The sequence below is a fragment of the Arvicola amphibius genome, chromosome 2 (assembly GCF_903992535.2).
Source record: "Arvicola amphibius chromosome 2, mArvAmp1.2, whole genome shotgun sequence".
NCBI lineage: Eukaryota > Metazoa > Chordata > Mammalia > Rodentia > Cricetidae > Arvicola > Arvicola amphibius.
The window spans coordinates 182,096,695-182,111,140 of NC_052048.2; the positions used below are offsets into that span (position 1 = coordinate 182,096,695).

Below are 14,446 nucleotides of genomic sequence, written 5' to 3' on the forward strand. Positions count from 1 at the left end.
ATTGCAAGGTGGAGAGGAGAAAGTACACGCATGCGTGCACACACACACACACACACACACACACCACAAATACACTTTTAGATGTGTGTTTATAGAGAGAAATGATACCGTTCAGCACTGCCTGAAGTGTCAGGAAGGATTCTGCTGGAGTCTTAGAAAGTATCTCTACAAATAATGGGGACTGCTGTTTCCTAAGTGAGGTCTCACTACCTCTCTGCACAGCTGACACTTTGGACTAGATAATTCTTAGTGTGCCCTGTGTCGGGGGAGGGCTAGAGGTGGCTGACCTATACACTGGATTATGTTCAGCACCCTCCCTGGCCCCTCCTCTCTTCTGGCTGTGATAACCCAACATATCTCTGGACGTTGCCAAGAAGTCACTGCTCCCCATTGCTGTAACAGCAGTAACCACCTTCCTCAAGAAAGCGCTAACTTAGGGGAAGTGCTGGCTGGCAAGGATGGGGATGTGGAGGGGGAAGCCACATCACTGTGTCATTGAAGGTGCAGGAAGTCAGATCCTCCACAGGGGTAGAATGCAAATACTCAACCTGACTCCTTCCTACTGTGTACCCATGAGCCCCTCACCAGCGATAATGAGGAAAGCCCAGTGCAGCACATTGAGGGAGGGAGCCATAAACCAGCATCATACTTCCCGATATGAGTCTCCTGAGCTAGCCTCAGCATAGCTCTGGGGAACTACTTTGTTCCCACCTAAAACATTTGTTCGTAAGTCTTCTCCCATTGGGCTCTAAATCAGAAACGTAAGAGTCTTGCTTCATTCTTGGGCAGAGTGGGCATTCGCTGAGCTGATGAAGCAGGTGGGCAAATACTATCACGGGATGACTGTGAAAGTCTTGCATATCGCCTTTAACTCTCTGCCTTTATCTATTTGGAGACCTTTCGGGATCTCATATCTGTCTGGATGTATCGACACTGCTTGGTCCTTGTGTTGTACCTGGAAGAAGTCTTCAAGGGTCAAAACTGGACTAGAGATAGAGGGGAAGCTGCCGGAGGAAGTGCTGCCTCTGAGCACATCTGGTGAGGATTTTAGTGAAGTTATGGAAGCATCTGTGAGGGGCATGACCCTGAGAAAAGAACCACAGGAAAGAGGAGACAGAGAGAAAGCCCCCGAGAGGCCTGCTGACTACCCCGGTAGGGAAACTCAAAGAAAGAAACACAAAGGAGAAGGGTTGGGTACATGTAACCGGTCACTCCTGGCACAACTGTCCACCCTAGGCACCACTGTCCCATTTAGCCTCGAGGACACCCCTGGGGTGCTCCCAGCCTCCGGCTTGCGTGGTGTGGGAGTGCCTTGCGCAGCCTATGAGGGAATGAACTCTCAGGCCTCAATAGTTTAGCTCCGAGACTTCCGCCAGCAAATTCACCACACACTCTTTCCAGGACCCTGGGACTCCCTGGAAGGTGAAGGGACAGCGAACACAGCTGGGAGCCAATCAAAGACATTTGCCAGTCTGAGGTCCTTGGAATTACCCACATTCTTTATACCCACAGAGGCCACCCTGTAGTTACAGAAACTACTTCCGTATTAGCTTCAAATCAGTCATGGGAGAAACTGATTCTACATCAGAAATCACACTTTAAAGGGAGAGCCGAGGGGCCGGAGGGATGGCTCAGTGGTTGAGAGCACTGACTGCTCTTCCAGAGGACCTGGGATCCATTCCCAGCAACCACATGGTGGCTCACAAACATCTGTAACTCCAGTTCCAGTGGATCCAACTCCCTCACATAGGCATGCATGCAGGTCAAACACCAACACACATTTTAAAAAATTACCTAAAAGGAGCTTAGAGCCCAGGAAAACATCCTCCTCGAAGACAGCTTGTTAGTCCCTTGTGATAGAGTTTGTGACTTGCATGGATCTCTGAGACTTTGCAAGGTTGGTACGAAGAGGAGCCCAAGACAATACTTTGAGCTCAGCGATAAGCTTTTCTCCAAATACATTCGTTTTCTTCCTCCCGTGTTTGCTTTGTTTTTTCTATCTTGTTCACCCAATTGCTCATAAGTGTGCCTTTTGCTGTTACCCCGAGTTATTTATGTGAAGGGGCGGGGCACGGAAATGGAAGCAGCGGGGGACACGGTACCTCATAGTCCTGTGTATTAGCCATGAATTGCTAGTGCACCAAAGATATTTAAGGAACCAGGTGATGCAGAACCGGCTGACACACCAGCGATATTGGAGAGATGGTCTCAAATGAATGTGACAGGTGTCCGAGCTCAAGACATGGCGGAATACTAAGAAAACCAGAGACCAGGAGCTGCGCACGTGAGATGCTGAGCAGCCTGTGAGCCCTGCCTGGAGGAGGGATGGGTCCTTCATGAAGCCTTCCCTGATGTCACGCAATGGTGTGAGCAGACAGATCACCCCTTTCACGGAACGACTTCATCAAAAGGGCATTCTGATGAGCTTGGCATTCCGTGGCCCTTTACAGTTACAAAGAGGTCCCAATGGACCCTTTCACTGGGGTCTCGCCTCCATCTTGTCTCCCTACCCTCGGGCATCACCTGCACCACAAAGTGCCCATTCCTTCCGCTCTTCAGGTCCCGCCTGACCTAGAAGATTTCCTACTTTCCAGTTCCCTGGAGTTGGCTCCTGGGATTTTCACATTCCTCACGGTGGCCCCCATGACTCCGCCTTAATGACTCTTTGCTGGAGTAATAGTTGCTATAGCTCCTAAGACATGGACTGAGGCTGAGCTTTCTGCACTGTGGGAAGTCGGGGTAGGAAGTCAGTGGGAGAAGTCCCAGCAGGACTGGCTTCCTCATTATTCCATGTCTCCCTGATAAAAGAGGCCCACCGCGAACATCCCAGAGGATGGCTGACAGACCAGAGAATACGCTGCAGTTTCTGAAGCAGTACAGACCACCTGTGGCCAAGAGGGGGCTGCAGAAGTTTTCCTGCTCCTGCTGTGGGTGGCAGTGCTACTGAGGCTGTGCCATATGCCCCGGAAACAAACAAAACTAAACTAAACAAAACACACAAAAAAAAACAAACAAAAATGTAAGGAAGAGCTATAACAGGAAAAAAAAATCAACAAAAACTGCACACACCATTGCCCTTGCTAGCTTATAAACCAATGGGGAGAGTGGACAGTGAAGGAAAAGATGACGAGAAGAGACGAAGGAAAAAATGATAGCGAAGGGACCGAGCAGGAGAGAAGTGGGGAGTGGCGTCCAGTTTACCGGGGCGCGCAAGCCTGTGTTAGTTCCAGAATTAAGAAGGAAGAGAATTCAGCCAGGACATCGGACTGATCCCAGGCTTGTGTGAGTTCACAGAGCTTCACATGGTTTTTCGAAGACAGGAGGGGATCCGTGGAGCGAGGAGACAAAGGCTAGGATGCAAATTGGGCTTGTGAAATGCTTAAGCAATCAATAAGAGGTGAGAAAAAGAAACAGCAAGAAAAGGGGACTGGCTGGGTTTCTCAAGAAGCTTATGAAGCAAGAGACGCGTGAAGTTGGGGTTTCTAGGGAGAAAACGGCCAGAAACTCAAAGGCTGTGATTTGGACCTTTGGAAAGCTTCAAGGCCCAGTAGAGATCACCAAAGGAACAGAGGGGCCGTACTGTGATCCCCAGTGTGTTCCCTGTCATGGAGGAAGGAGCTCTGTGGGTGGGAACCACACAGCCCCTTCTTAAAGGAGTAGCCAGTGCAACCTGAGAGGAAGACCATGCAGAGTGACAGGAGGCCCCACTTAGAACTGCAGATTTATTGGTCCCCTACTAATGTGCTGGGTATTAGGGCTTAGGTGGATTCTAGACCCAGATGACCACCAGGAACACGGAAGGTGATGGACCCCAGCTAGTGGATACGGCGGTGGAACGGTGTGTGCAAATAAATAAGCAAATTACTTTTTTAAAAAATTGAACTTCACTTAGGAGTACGCAAGTTTTTCCCCAGAGTATTCCATTCTCATTTCTGCACTGGGAGTGGAGATTGTGTGCTCAGCTCTGGGTCCTTCTGGGAGCCAGATACGATCAATAAGGAGACAGTAAGCAGGGAGCCTGTGAGGGCCCCGGCAGATACAAACATGACCTTTCCTTTTGACGCTGACTAGGTCAGAAAAGACCACAAGGCAGCCTTGCCTAGCCTCCTGCGGGTGGGGTAATGCTGGGAAGCCCCTTGGCACTACTCTGGAAGGAGGAAGGCAAACATCTCTTGGAGATTGCGGGGTGCTGGCTAAAGCAGGTGCCTCTCAAAGGTACCACTGTAGCCAACACTTTTTGGGGAAACAACTGACAATGACAATGGGCTGTTCTGCATGCTGTACCGGGCCTGGCCAACAGTTTCCTTTAGGATTCCCCCTTAGTCGTTGACTCCTGACTCCCGGCACTCGCTCGGAACATGGAGGTAGATCAGAGACCCTCTCGCTCTCTCCGTAGACGGCATGCTGCTGACCTCCAAGTCTTTTGCAGACTTAGAAAGGGCCTCTGAAAGATGTGCAAAGGCACCTGAAGGAGAGAGGGCGGCAACTCAGCTCGCACGGGGCCAAAGGTCAGACACAGTGAAATTCTTAGGAACATCATGGTTTACTGAGATGGCGATGATACCCAACCGGGGGAGGGAGACGATCCTACAGCAGCTACCCCAGTTAATAGGAAAATCATGCTGGAAGAGCTCAAATGGAGGTACCCAGAGTGGGTCCCCAAAAGCCATAAAGTCCCCAAAAGTCCTGGTGCCAGGGTAGGTCCCCAGCCCCCCTCCATAATCTGTTGACCAGGAAAGCCCCTCCAGGCCCTGCAAACCATAGAGACTATTAACCCTGCTGTTGGTTGCGTGCCAGAACTAGATGGTTAATCTCTACTGTCGAAGATACCTGTGTGTTTTACCTCCAGGGCATGGAGAAATCAGAATGGGACTGTGCTAGACAATCCTTCCCTGCCGATCAGCCTTCGCGAGGCCAGAAGGCACCATGTAGGCTGCTAGAGGTGGAAGATAACCTCCAGCAGCCTTGCTGGGCTATTAGACTCTGTACACTATGGTACCAAAGTGACAGACAGGATGTACTCACTGATGCAATAGCGCCACAATTGTTACGAATACAACAACAACAACAACACCTTTCCCGTTGGGTTTAAGGCCATCACATAAGACATGTAATCCAGGGTTAGGAAAGTCATGGACCCCAACGGGGAAGCAGCAAATGCTATGGGTTTTACCGAATAGATGTGGTATGCCTGTCAAATTGGTTTCTATACATTTGTATGTATACCCACTGCATGACTGCCACTGTGAGCCACTTGGCCATGGAAGGAAACCCTTTTCAGTCAGAAGTGTACCATAGAGAGTCATAACCTGTCAAGTCTCTGAGGCTAAGTGACCCTTGCTATATAATAGACCAGTACTCAGCCACAGATGGAAGAAAATAATCACGTATCTGTATCATCCCGTAAGGCTTGGAGAACATGGCTGGAAGGGTGGGTGGTAAGAACGGAAAAGCTGAAGAAAGAGGAGGAACATTACAGAACACCTCCCTCTGAGGATCGCTACAGAACACTTCCCTCTGAAGATCGCTACAGGACACATTCCTCTGAACACAACAACCATTACCATATCATCAGGGTGGCTCTGACTACCCAGACAAATCCACGAGAGTGGGCCTGTTGGCATCCCTCACAGAGGGATGGGTTGAAGAAGGTCATTAAACCCTCCCCTGAGATTTCAGCCGCTCTCTCTTGCAGCTCCCTGCTGGCTGTATGTCATCCTCCCCCAGCATCACCTGGGCTAGAGTATACAGGGTGTGGGAGTTACTTTAGGGGGACTTCATCTACACAGCTCCAGAGAAGTCAGCATTCATGTTGGGGTGAGACTTTTCAGTAGTGACGCAAAGCTACTTTGGGGTCACCCATGCTCCTGAAGGTAAGCCAAATAAACTCTTGGTCACCAGGCTCAGCTTGGGTGGGACGGGTCTGCCGCCAGTGCCCTATATGGGCTGAGCAGACATTTGTTTATACCACCCCAGGGAGATTCATGCAAGTCCTCTGCTCTGTATGAAAGATTTATCTCACAGAAGCTCAAATTCTAGGATGCTCAACATTCCTGAGGAGGAAATGGAATCTTCAGCATATTTCTTTGTTTTTTTTTAATCTCCAAAAAGCATAGCAAAAATAATTCTGTGGTGAGACCAAGTCTTTTTCTCTAAAGATACATTATTTTCTCAGAGGAGAATATTAGGGGCCCTTGCCAGAAATATGAACAGAGTGGGCTAAGCCTGTGTTTGGCTCCAGAGAGCAGACCAAGAACCTAACTCAGGTACTCAGGTACTCAGGTACATGGGTGGTCCCTATTTCCAACCCTTTGGCTGGATCTGAAGAGAGAAGCCTTGGTCCCTGCAGTGGGCAATAGCAAAGACATAAGGTCTCCGCTCAACCTGCCCTGTATGTTTAGGTGACCAAAATAGGTAGGAGAGGGTGTTGAGGCAGGGTTTCCAGTCTAGCTAGAGAGGCCCCGTGGGGTTACTGTGACCAGATTTATCTGGACCTCGGGTTTCTCTTTTGTAAAACAGAGAAAGAAGCACCTGCTAAGTCAGGTGGGAAGGAAGACAACCTGACCATCTTCTGCTTCCCTTTGCTTGATTCAAAAGGAGCTTTGGAAAGAAAGCGCAGCCTAACGCTGAGGGGCCGAGGGGCAGGGAAAACAGTCAAGGACTCCTCTCCAGAGACCACCTCGTAAACCAGCGGAAGCAAACAGCATCAGGGAGAGCATAGTCAGGAAACCCGGCCCCACCCTCCATCTCTTCTGTTCAGGGCTCGGAGAAAGTCCCGTGTCTATTGTGAGGGCAATTGGAGGTAACAGGCCCTGGGGGGAGCCAAGGAAGGGGAGCCACTCCTGTCTGACAGAAAGGGGTCAGGAGGCAGAGCTGCTCCCTCCAGCTCCCCTCCCTGTTTCCCTCCAAGACGACCCCGACCAGCACTCACCAGGCAGCTGGGGGACTCACAGCTGATGGTGGCAGAATTCATGGCAACCCGAGGGAGCTCTTCTTCTGTCTTCCCCTCGAGAAACAAAACAGGGAACACCAGGAAGGGAGACAGAGCTCCAAGAGAGGAGGGTTAAAGTAGTGCCTGACTCAGAGGGCGGGCACTGAGGGAGGTACCTGCGGGATCTACCCTTAGTCTGACGTGTGTGTAGCTGGTGCCCCTCCAGCCTCTTGTGGTGGAGACCAAGGAGCCTCCAGCTGTGGAAACGGCTTCGTGGTTTGATGGGTTTTCGTGGACTCAAGAATAATTCCCAGAGCACCAAGGAAACAGGGTGTGACCAGAGAACTCTTTCCGAAGGCCGAGTTCCCGGGGCAGGTGCAGGGACGGGAGCAAGGTTACAGGTAAGCTTTTGGTCTTCCAACCTGAAAACTGACTGAGATAGGATAGAACTCCCTGAAAAGACGACACACCCAGCAGGGTTGACGCGTGAAGGAAATGATTAACGAGAGAGGGACATTGCTCGTTCTGGGCACTCTGCCACTAAGGCTCATGAGTGGAAACCACGGCCTAGAGCGGTGGTTTTCAACCTGTGGGTCACGACCCCTCTGAGGGTCAAATGACCCTTTCACGGGGGTCACCTAAGACCACCCGAAAACACAGATATTCATATTATGATTCATGAAAGTAGCAAAATTACAATTATGAAGGAGCAACAAAAATAATCGTATATTTGGGGTTAAGAGGTCGCAGCGTTAGGAAGGTTGAGGACCACTGATCTAGAGGACCAGTAAGAACCTGAAGAAACAGCGCTTCAGCCCTTAGCGTAGCTAGCGCCCAACAGTTTTCAGAGGAGGCCAGGATTGCAGAGCTGCTCTCCTTTTGCACAGGGGACTTGAAGGACATCTCCAAAATCTTGCTCCCTCCCATCCCCATGAGAGCCAAGTCTAGCAAGCAGAAGTTACTCATGGTGGTAGGATATTCTGAGATAGGCGGCACTGACTCCCACCGTTCAGAACACCCATGAGAGCTGGTCCAAGAGCAAGGTGTGGACGAGGAGAGAGCATCAATCTGACTTGAGCTGTGGCAGAAAACCCAAGATCAAAAAATTGTTCCTTTGCCTTGTATGTATGTGCATGTGTTATGCCTAAGTCCTGAGACCCCCAAGAAGACCAGCATGGAGCCACACACTCCCGAATGAAAAAAGCAAGGTTCTGTTTATTAAGTACGGGCTAGCACGGGTCCTCTGCCTCACAGTCTGACACAGCAGATGGAGGGAGAAGGACCCCACCTATTATCGTAAGGGGTTTATAAAGACAAAAACCACAAAGCTGTCACAAGATGACAGTCTCAAAATGCAAAATTATTTACCCTATATCATAATTGGCTAAAGGTTGGGTGAAGCGTGGCTGTTATTCTCTGATAGGCTGCTATTACCTAGGGGAGTTTGTTCACCCATAGCAACTGTCTCCAGGTCATGTCCTTAGGACATCTGCTGCCCCTTTGCTAACCACAAGGGCTGCTTGAAAGCTTATTTGATTGGTCCCTTGTTACTCAACCAATAGGGGAAGTTAGGTGGTCAGCATCTTGTCAGCAGTTTTGTATAGCTTGAGTTTTTCCTATTAGCCAATACTTCCCCTAGAAGGGGTCTAGCGATCCCCGGCTTTTCTCAGGGGTGGGGGTTCAAAGTTCCACAAGGTCCCAGCACCAAAATGGAATCTTTTCGGGCCTCACACATATGTGTATGCGTGTTTGCATGTGTGAGGTGTGTGTGTGTGTGTGTGTGTGTATGTGTGTGTGTGTGTGTGTATGTGTGTGTGTGAAAGCCAGAGATGGGTGTCAGGTACCAATCTCCGTCGCTCTCCATGTTATTTCATGAGGCAGGGTCTCTCACTTGAGGCCAGGGGTGGCCCATTTTGTTAGTCTGGCTAGCCAGCTTGCTCTGGGGAATGCCTTGTCTACCACTCCCGAGCACTGAGATGACAGATGAGCCGCTGCACACACCCAGCATTTATGTGGATGCTAGTGATCTGAACTTTAATCTCATATTTGCACGCCAAGTGCCACAGAGGCACCCCCAGCCCTCTTAGTTAGAACTGTTACATCGTAAATAGAAGCAACTAGTATAACTAAGAGCTGAAACTGCTTCTCCTTTTCTGCAGATATCAACTTTGTTTGCTCTCTTCTGGAACCACACACACACACACACACACACACACACACACAGAGAGAGAGAGAGAGAGAGGAGAGAGAGGCACACATACATACTCTATTGTTTCTAAACCTCATTCTTGCAGAACACTGACATTTGTCTAGAGCAGCTTAGCAAGAATAGTTACAATAGGTGACTTGCCATTCTCTTGGGTAACTAACTGCTTCTGCCAACCCTTCGGCTCATCTCCAGTACCTCCTGGGAGGTAGAAATCTAATTATGAAAACCAGAGGGCTATTAAGGAAGTGAGGCCCGGAAAAGAAAGACAACTACCTCCTCCATTCTCGCCCTCTTGGTGGATGACACCCACATCAACCAAGTGACCCCAGCCCTCAACCTGAGTCCTTCCAGGGCAGCATCCTTGGTCTCCCAAATCCTGGCAAATTCACCTCCTAAATATTTCTCATGTGAGTCCAATAATCTTCAGTGATAGGCACTACACTAACCTCATCCAAGCCTCCTTTGGGGCCCCTCTTCCTACTCTACATCAATTTCATAGCCTTCTTTCCTTCTTAGACACCATCTGGGTACGGTCTTAAAACAAAGGTTAGTCAAGTTTTCCCTTAGACAAACTAACAACAAAAGTCTCACATACTCCCCTGAACCACAAGGATGAAATGAAACTCCTAGTCATACAGTCTATGACTGTGTTTCCTGATCTCTCTCTTCTCGGCGTGTTGCTCATCACTTCCTGTAATTACACCTGGGTCTGGCTCTCTCCCTCTCCCTCGTCTCCCTCTCCCTCTCCCTCTCCCTCTCCCTCTCCCTCTCCCTCTCCCTCTCCCAATAGTAAATGAATTCAGTCTAATTATCGAGGGTTGCTCAGACCTTCTTATTCATTCAACCGTCTCTCTGATCTCCTGATCAGCCAAATCTTTGCCCAGAAAGAGGTGGGTCTAAATACTCTCTTCCTCTTCCCATGGCTCCAGCCATAAAATAGTGGGCATGGGGGGTAGGAGTTAGCTCATAGTGTTTGCCCCAGAAGCACTGATGTTAAAAACAGGGCATGAGTTAGCTATGGTGGTGTATCCCCTTAATCCCATCACTGGGAAGGCAGAAGCAAGCAGATCCCTGAGTTTGAGACCAATCTAGTTTACAGAGTGAGTTCCAGGCCAGTCAAGGCAACACTGTGAGACCCTGTGTCAGAAATAATGAATAAATAAATGAACCCAGGAGTGGTATTACTCACTTGCAATCCAGAGGATACCCCTAGGGCTCACTGACCAGTCAGGGGAATGCAGACTTTGCTGGTAAGCACATCCAGAAGGCAGAAAATTGAGAAAGTGCAATGCTGGATAAAGGTTCTCCCTCAAGCAACTACTACTGACCTTGCCTTTGGCCCCCTCTCCTTCATAATGGCCCCCAACATCCCTTTCTTTAAAAGGACTGTCTTTGAAAAAGAGCCAAGGATAATTATTGAGAGAAAAATCTCAATAAATCAAATGTTCCCATGCCTTTCTTCTTTGGCAGCATGGTAGGAAAGATAAACAGGTCTCAGAATTGAGACAACATGGACAGAAGGTGCTCGGCATTGAAGGAGAAAATGGGCACAAAGAGATAAAATTTAGGAAGGCCACTGAGCTCGATGGATGGGATGCTCTGGAGAAAAGGGCACCTCAGTGCAGAGACAACCAAATCTTGGCATGCACCCAGCTCAGAGGCCCAGGCCTGGACGTTTCCCAATGGAAACCATGCATTTGCTTACATTGGCTCTCTGGAACTGCCTTAGCTTGGTTCTATCTCTCAAGATCAAAGAAGTGTGATGTGCTGGCTCTTTCTCTGCCCTCCATCATCTGTCTGGGAAAACCATGGCTTCTGTTTCAGGTGCATTGGGAACACGATTGATGGAGAGCTTCCTTGGTGGTCCTACTCATCCAACCAAGTGATGAGCAGTGTTTCAGAGACAGCCCAACCCGGAAGATGCAACTCGAGAGTCCTGGGCCACCAAGCCAAGACAATGGCAGGCTCATACAAGTTAACTTCACTGGCTGGGTCACATTCACTGGCTACAGAGTGGCTGGTGGGGTGCTCTGACAGTGCATCTATTTGGAGGATGGGGGCAGGGGAGGAATGACGACCTTGGTCCAGCAGAAACAAAGTGTGCCTTAATACAAGATTCAGCTGTAAGCATTTTGAGGCCACACAGACCTCAAAGCACACAGATGACAAGTGGAAGTGTAATTGTAGAGGCCTTGGGACTTAAATGATGGTCTTGGCATTGGGGACAAGGGCAGAAACATGTTAATAAGGCAGGAGCCAGGCTGTGACAGCCCCTTGGGAGTCACGGCTTCCTGGCTGATGTGAACAAATCCTCAACATAAGCTGTCTCTTCCAGCTGAACCTTCCCCAGAGCTGGTTAACTGATTAGGAGCCCAGTGACCAAGAACAGTTAGGAACATTGTGAGTCCAAAGCCAAGTTACCTTGAGCACGCTTTAGTCCTCCTAGCAGCTATCAATGTATTTGAAAAGTCTTGATTTTTTTTTTTTTACTTTCTTTGCTCCGTTAATATAAAAACCTCATCGAAGTGGTACCACATTGGAATGTGGAATTTGATGCAGCCTAAATCTGTGTTCCTGGGCTATGGAACACAGCCACTCATATCTGGCTCCAGGATAAACTATTTCTTATCACCTTTGAGGTGAGAGCTATGTTTTGCATTGGCTACAGCAACACCCACACGCCTTCTGTTTTAGATGTTCCTTTATAGAAAGAACCCAACTCAGGGAAAGCCCTGGCCACTTTGCCACTTGGCTGCAAAATCCAGTTATATTTTATTGTTTATTTATTGTATATTTATTTTTGGTGTTTTGAGACAGGGCACTCTGTGTAACAGCTCTGGCTGTCCTGGAACTAATTTTGTAGAGGCTGGTCTTGAACTCACAAAGATCTGCCTGGCTCTGCCTCCTGAGTGCTGGGATTAAAGGCGTGCACCACCACTGCCTGGCAGTCTATTTATATTTTTAATTTGTCTTATTTATATTTTGAAGCTGAACTTGTATTGCCCAGGATAGTCTGACTTATTATATAGCCAAAACTGACCCTGAACCGTGATCCTCTTGCCTCTACTTCCCAAATGCTGGTGTTACAAGTATGCACCATCACACCCCAGTTTTGTAGTACTGGGGCTTGAACCCCAGGGCTCCATGCATGTTGGGAAAGCACTCTTTCAGCTTAGCTTCATCCCCAGCCTCCTAAGTCACTCTGAATGTATCAGAACACCTTGCTCTAGACACTAAAAAATAAGTAGGCTGCTGTTCAACACCGTCACACGAACCCAGTAATTAGCTTAACCCTCGCTCCCCGACAAGTGACCTTGAGAAAAGCCAGCTGTGCCCATGAGAAACCAAAGCAGACAAGTAGAAAATTAAAAAAAAAAATGTTTTCAGGGGCTGGGGACATTTGGCTTAGCAGGCAAGAGTACTCACTGCTCTTTGGAGGGCATGCAGAGCTGAACTCAGTTCTCAGCACCCTCATCCGGCAGCCACAACCACCTCAACTCCAGTTCCAGGGGTTCTGACGCCTACTGTGAGCAACCAACGGTTGCATCTGATTGTGGGAGTCTCTCTAATTTTTTTCTAGAGGACCACAAGATGGCTCCTGGGGTGATTCTGACAGGATATCCATCAATGAGGCAAATGTCTAGGTCACAGGAAGCTTGGCTGTCTTCACTGTTTGTGGAGGTCCCAGAACACTCCTGGGAGGACTAAGGTCATGGATATACTATACTTTCATATATCCACTCGGACGCTAACCCTGATTTATTGCTGATTTAAACTTCTTATTTGAAAGCATTTCTATGTAAAAGCAATACTGTCTCTGTATCAGCAATTTGGCGAGCTCAGTTCTAATTTGTTCCCAGGAAGACAGTGCTGAGATGTGGAGTCCCCTGTGGGGAACTCACACCAACACACTGTGAGGCCTGGCTCCCAGAAGTCTGTCTCAATATCTCCTGAACCCTCCATGGACGGCTTCCCTAGAACACCAAGAGTCTCCTGCCACCTTTCTGGCAGTATAGGTCTGTATCTTATGCACAACGTGCTTGAATCAGGAGAAGATGCCATGGAGCAGCTCTGAGGCTGCTTGGTCTGGGCACAGTGAGCTCCCACGGTCAGTGCTGAGCCTCTGGGTGCAGGGACTCAGGAGAAGGCAGGAGAACTGAGCTCCACCCATGATTGATTCTCACACTCGACTGCTCAGAACCATCCCTCAGCGTGGGCATCTGCAGAAACAATATGGGGGCTGAGGTGTCTGGCTTGTCAGACCCAGCGGCAGACGGTGGGCTCTCAAGGTTCTCACCACTTGCGCCTTACTGCCCCGTGGCATGCTGAGACTATAACCTACGACTGCACTCTCTAGATTGACCCAGGTAATTCTTTCCCTGTTCTCAAGTTTGGAGCGCTCGGTGGATGGAAACACAACTTTGGACCTATATAGCCTGTAGGCACCTTGTGGAATAGGGAACAGGGCCACAGTGCCACCCAGTGGAAAAATAAAAGCCAGCGTCCTTCCAGCTAGAGGCAGAATCCTGAACACACCCTACCTTTCAGAACGGGGGCTGGGCCCTGTCTGTGGTGCTGACGGTCTTGGACTGACGCTCGCTGGACTGAATGGGAAACCGAATGGAAGGGAGGGAGGCAGGGAGGGAGGCAGGGAGGGAGGCAGAAAGGGAGGAAGGGAGGGAGGGAGGGAGGGAGGGAGGGAGGGAGGGAGGGAGGGAGGGAGGGAGGGAGGGGAGCCTGGCAAGGGACATCTCGTCTCAGCCACTGCGTTCCTGAGCCAAGGCCTATGTCCTGGCCTTTATTAAAGGCTCTCCTCTTCAATGTACTGGGAGATGACAGGAGAGAAATGATATTGTCCTCGATCTACAAGGCCATATCAACTGGTTTAAAATGCGTCTCGGTGAGTAAAGCGTTGTCATGCAGATGTGAAGTAAAGGTCAGAATTTGGATCCCCAGCACCTCCAAGAATGCTGGGTGAACTTGGAAGCCTGTCTATCATCCCAGCGCTTGGGATGGGGAGAGGGGATCCCTAGAGCCAGTTGGTTAGCTATACTAGCCAAAGCGGCAAGTTCGAGGCTCAAGTGTGAATAAAGTGGGGAGTAGCTGAAGAAAGGAGACTCGAACCTCTGACTCCGCATGCATGCACACATATGCTTGCACAGCTGCACACAAGTGAACACACACCACACATGTGAAAAACACCTTATGATTATTCCTTCCTTTTTCTCCTCCCCGCCACCCACCTGTCAACCATATGACACATTTTACAACACTCAGCCATTGTGTGGCGTGTTTTGAGCATCGTG

At 49.3% G+C, this 14,446-nt stretch overlaps 1 protein-coding gene across 2 annotated transcripts in view; it reads right to left on the reverse strand.

The window, feature by feature from the left end:
• LOC119808169 (solute carrier family 23 member 1-like) overlaps window positions 1-7,344 on the reverse strand; it is a 42,811-nt gene extending 35,467 nt beyond the window's left edge. For both annotated transcript variants that reach the window (XM_038320552.1, XM_038320554.1), the window contains exon 1: window positions 6,932-7,344. In XM_038320552.1, the coding sequence (XP_038176480.1) occupies window positions 6,932-6,973 (42 nt within the window). In that variant the 5' untranslated portion in view covers window positions 6,974-7,344. The remainder of the gene's footprint in view (window positions 1-6,931) is intronic.
• Between the last annotated feature and the right edge of the window lie 7,102 nt (window positions 7,345-14,446).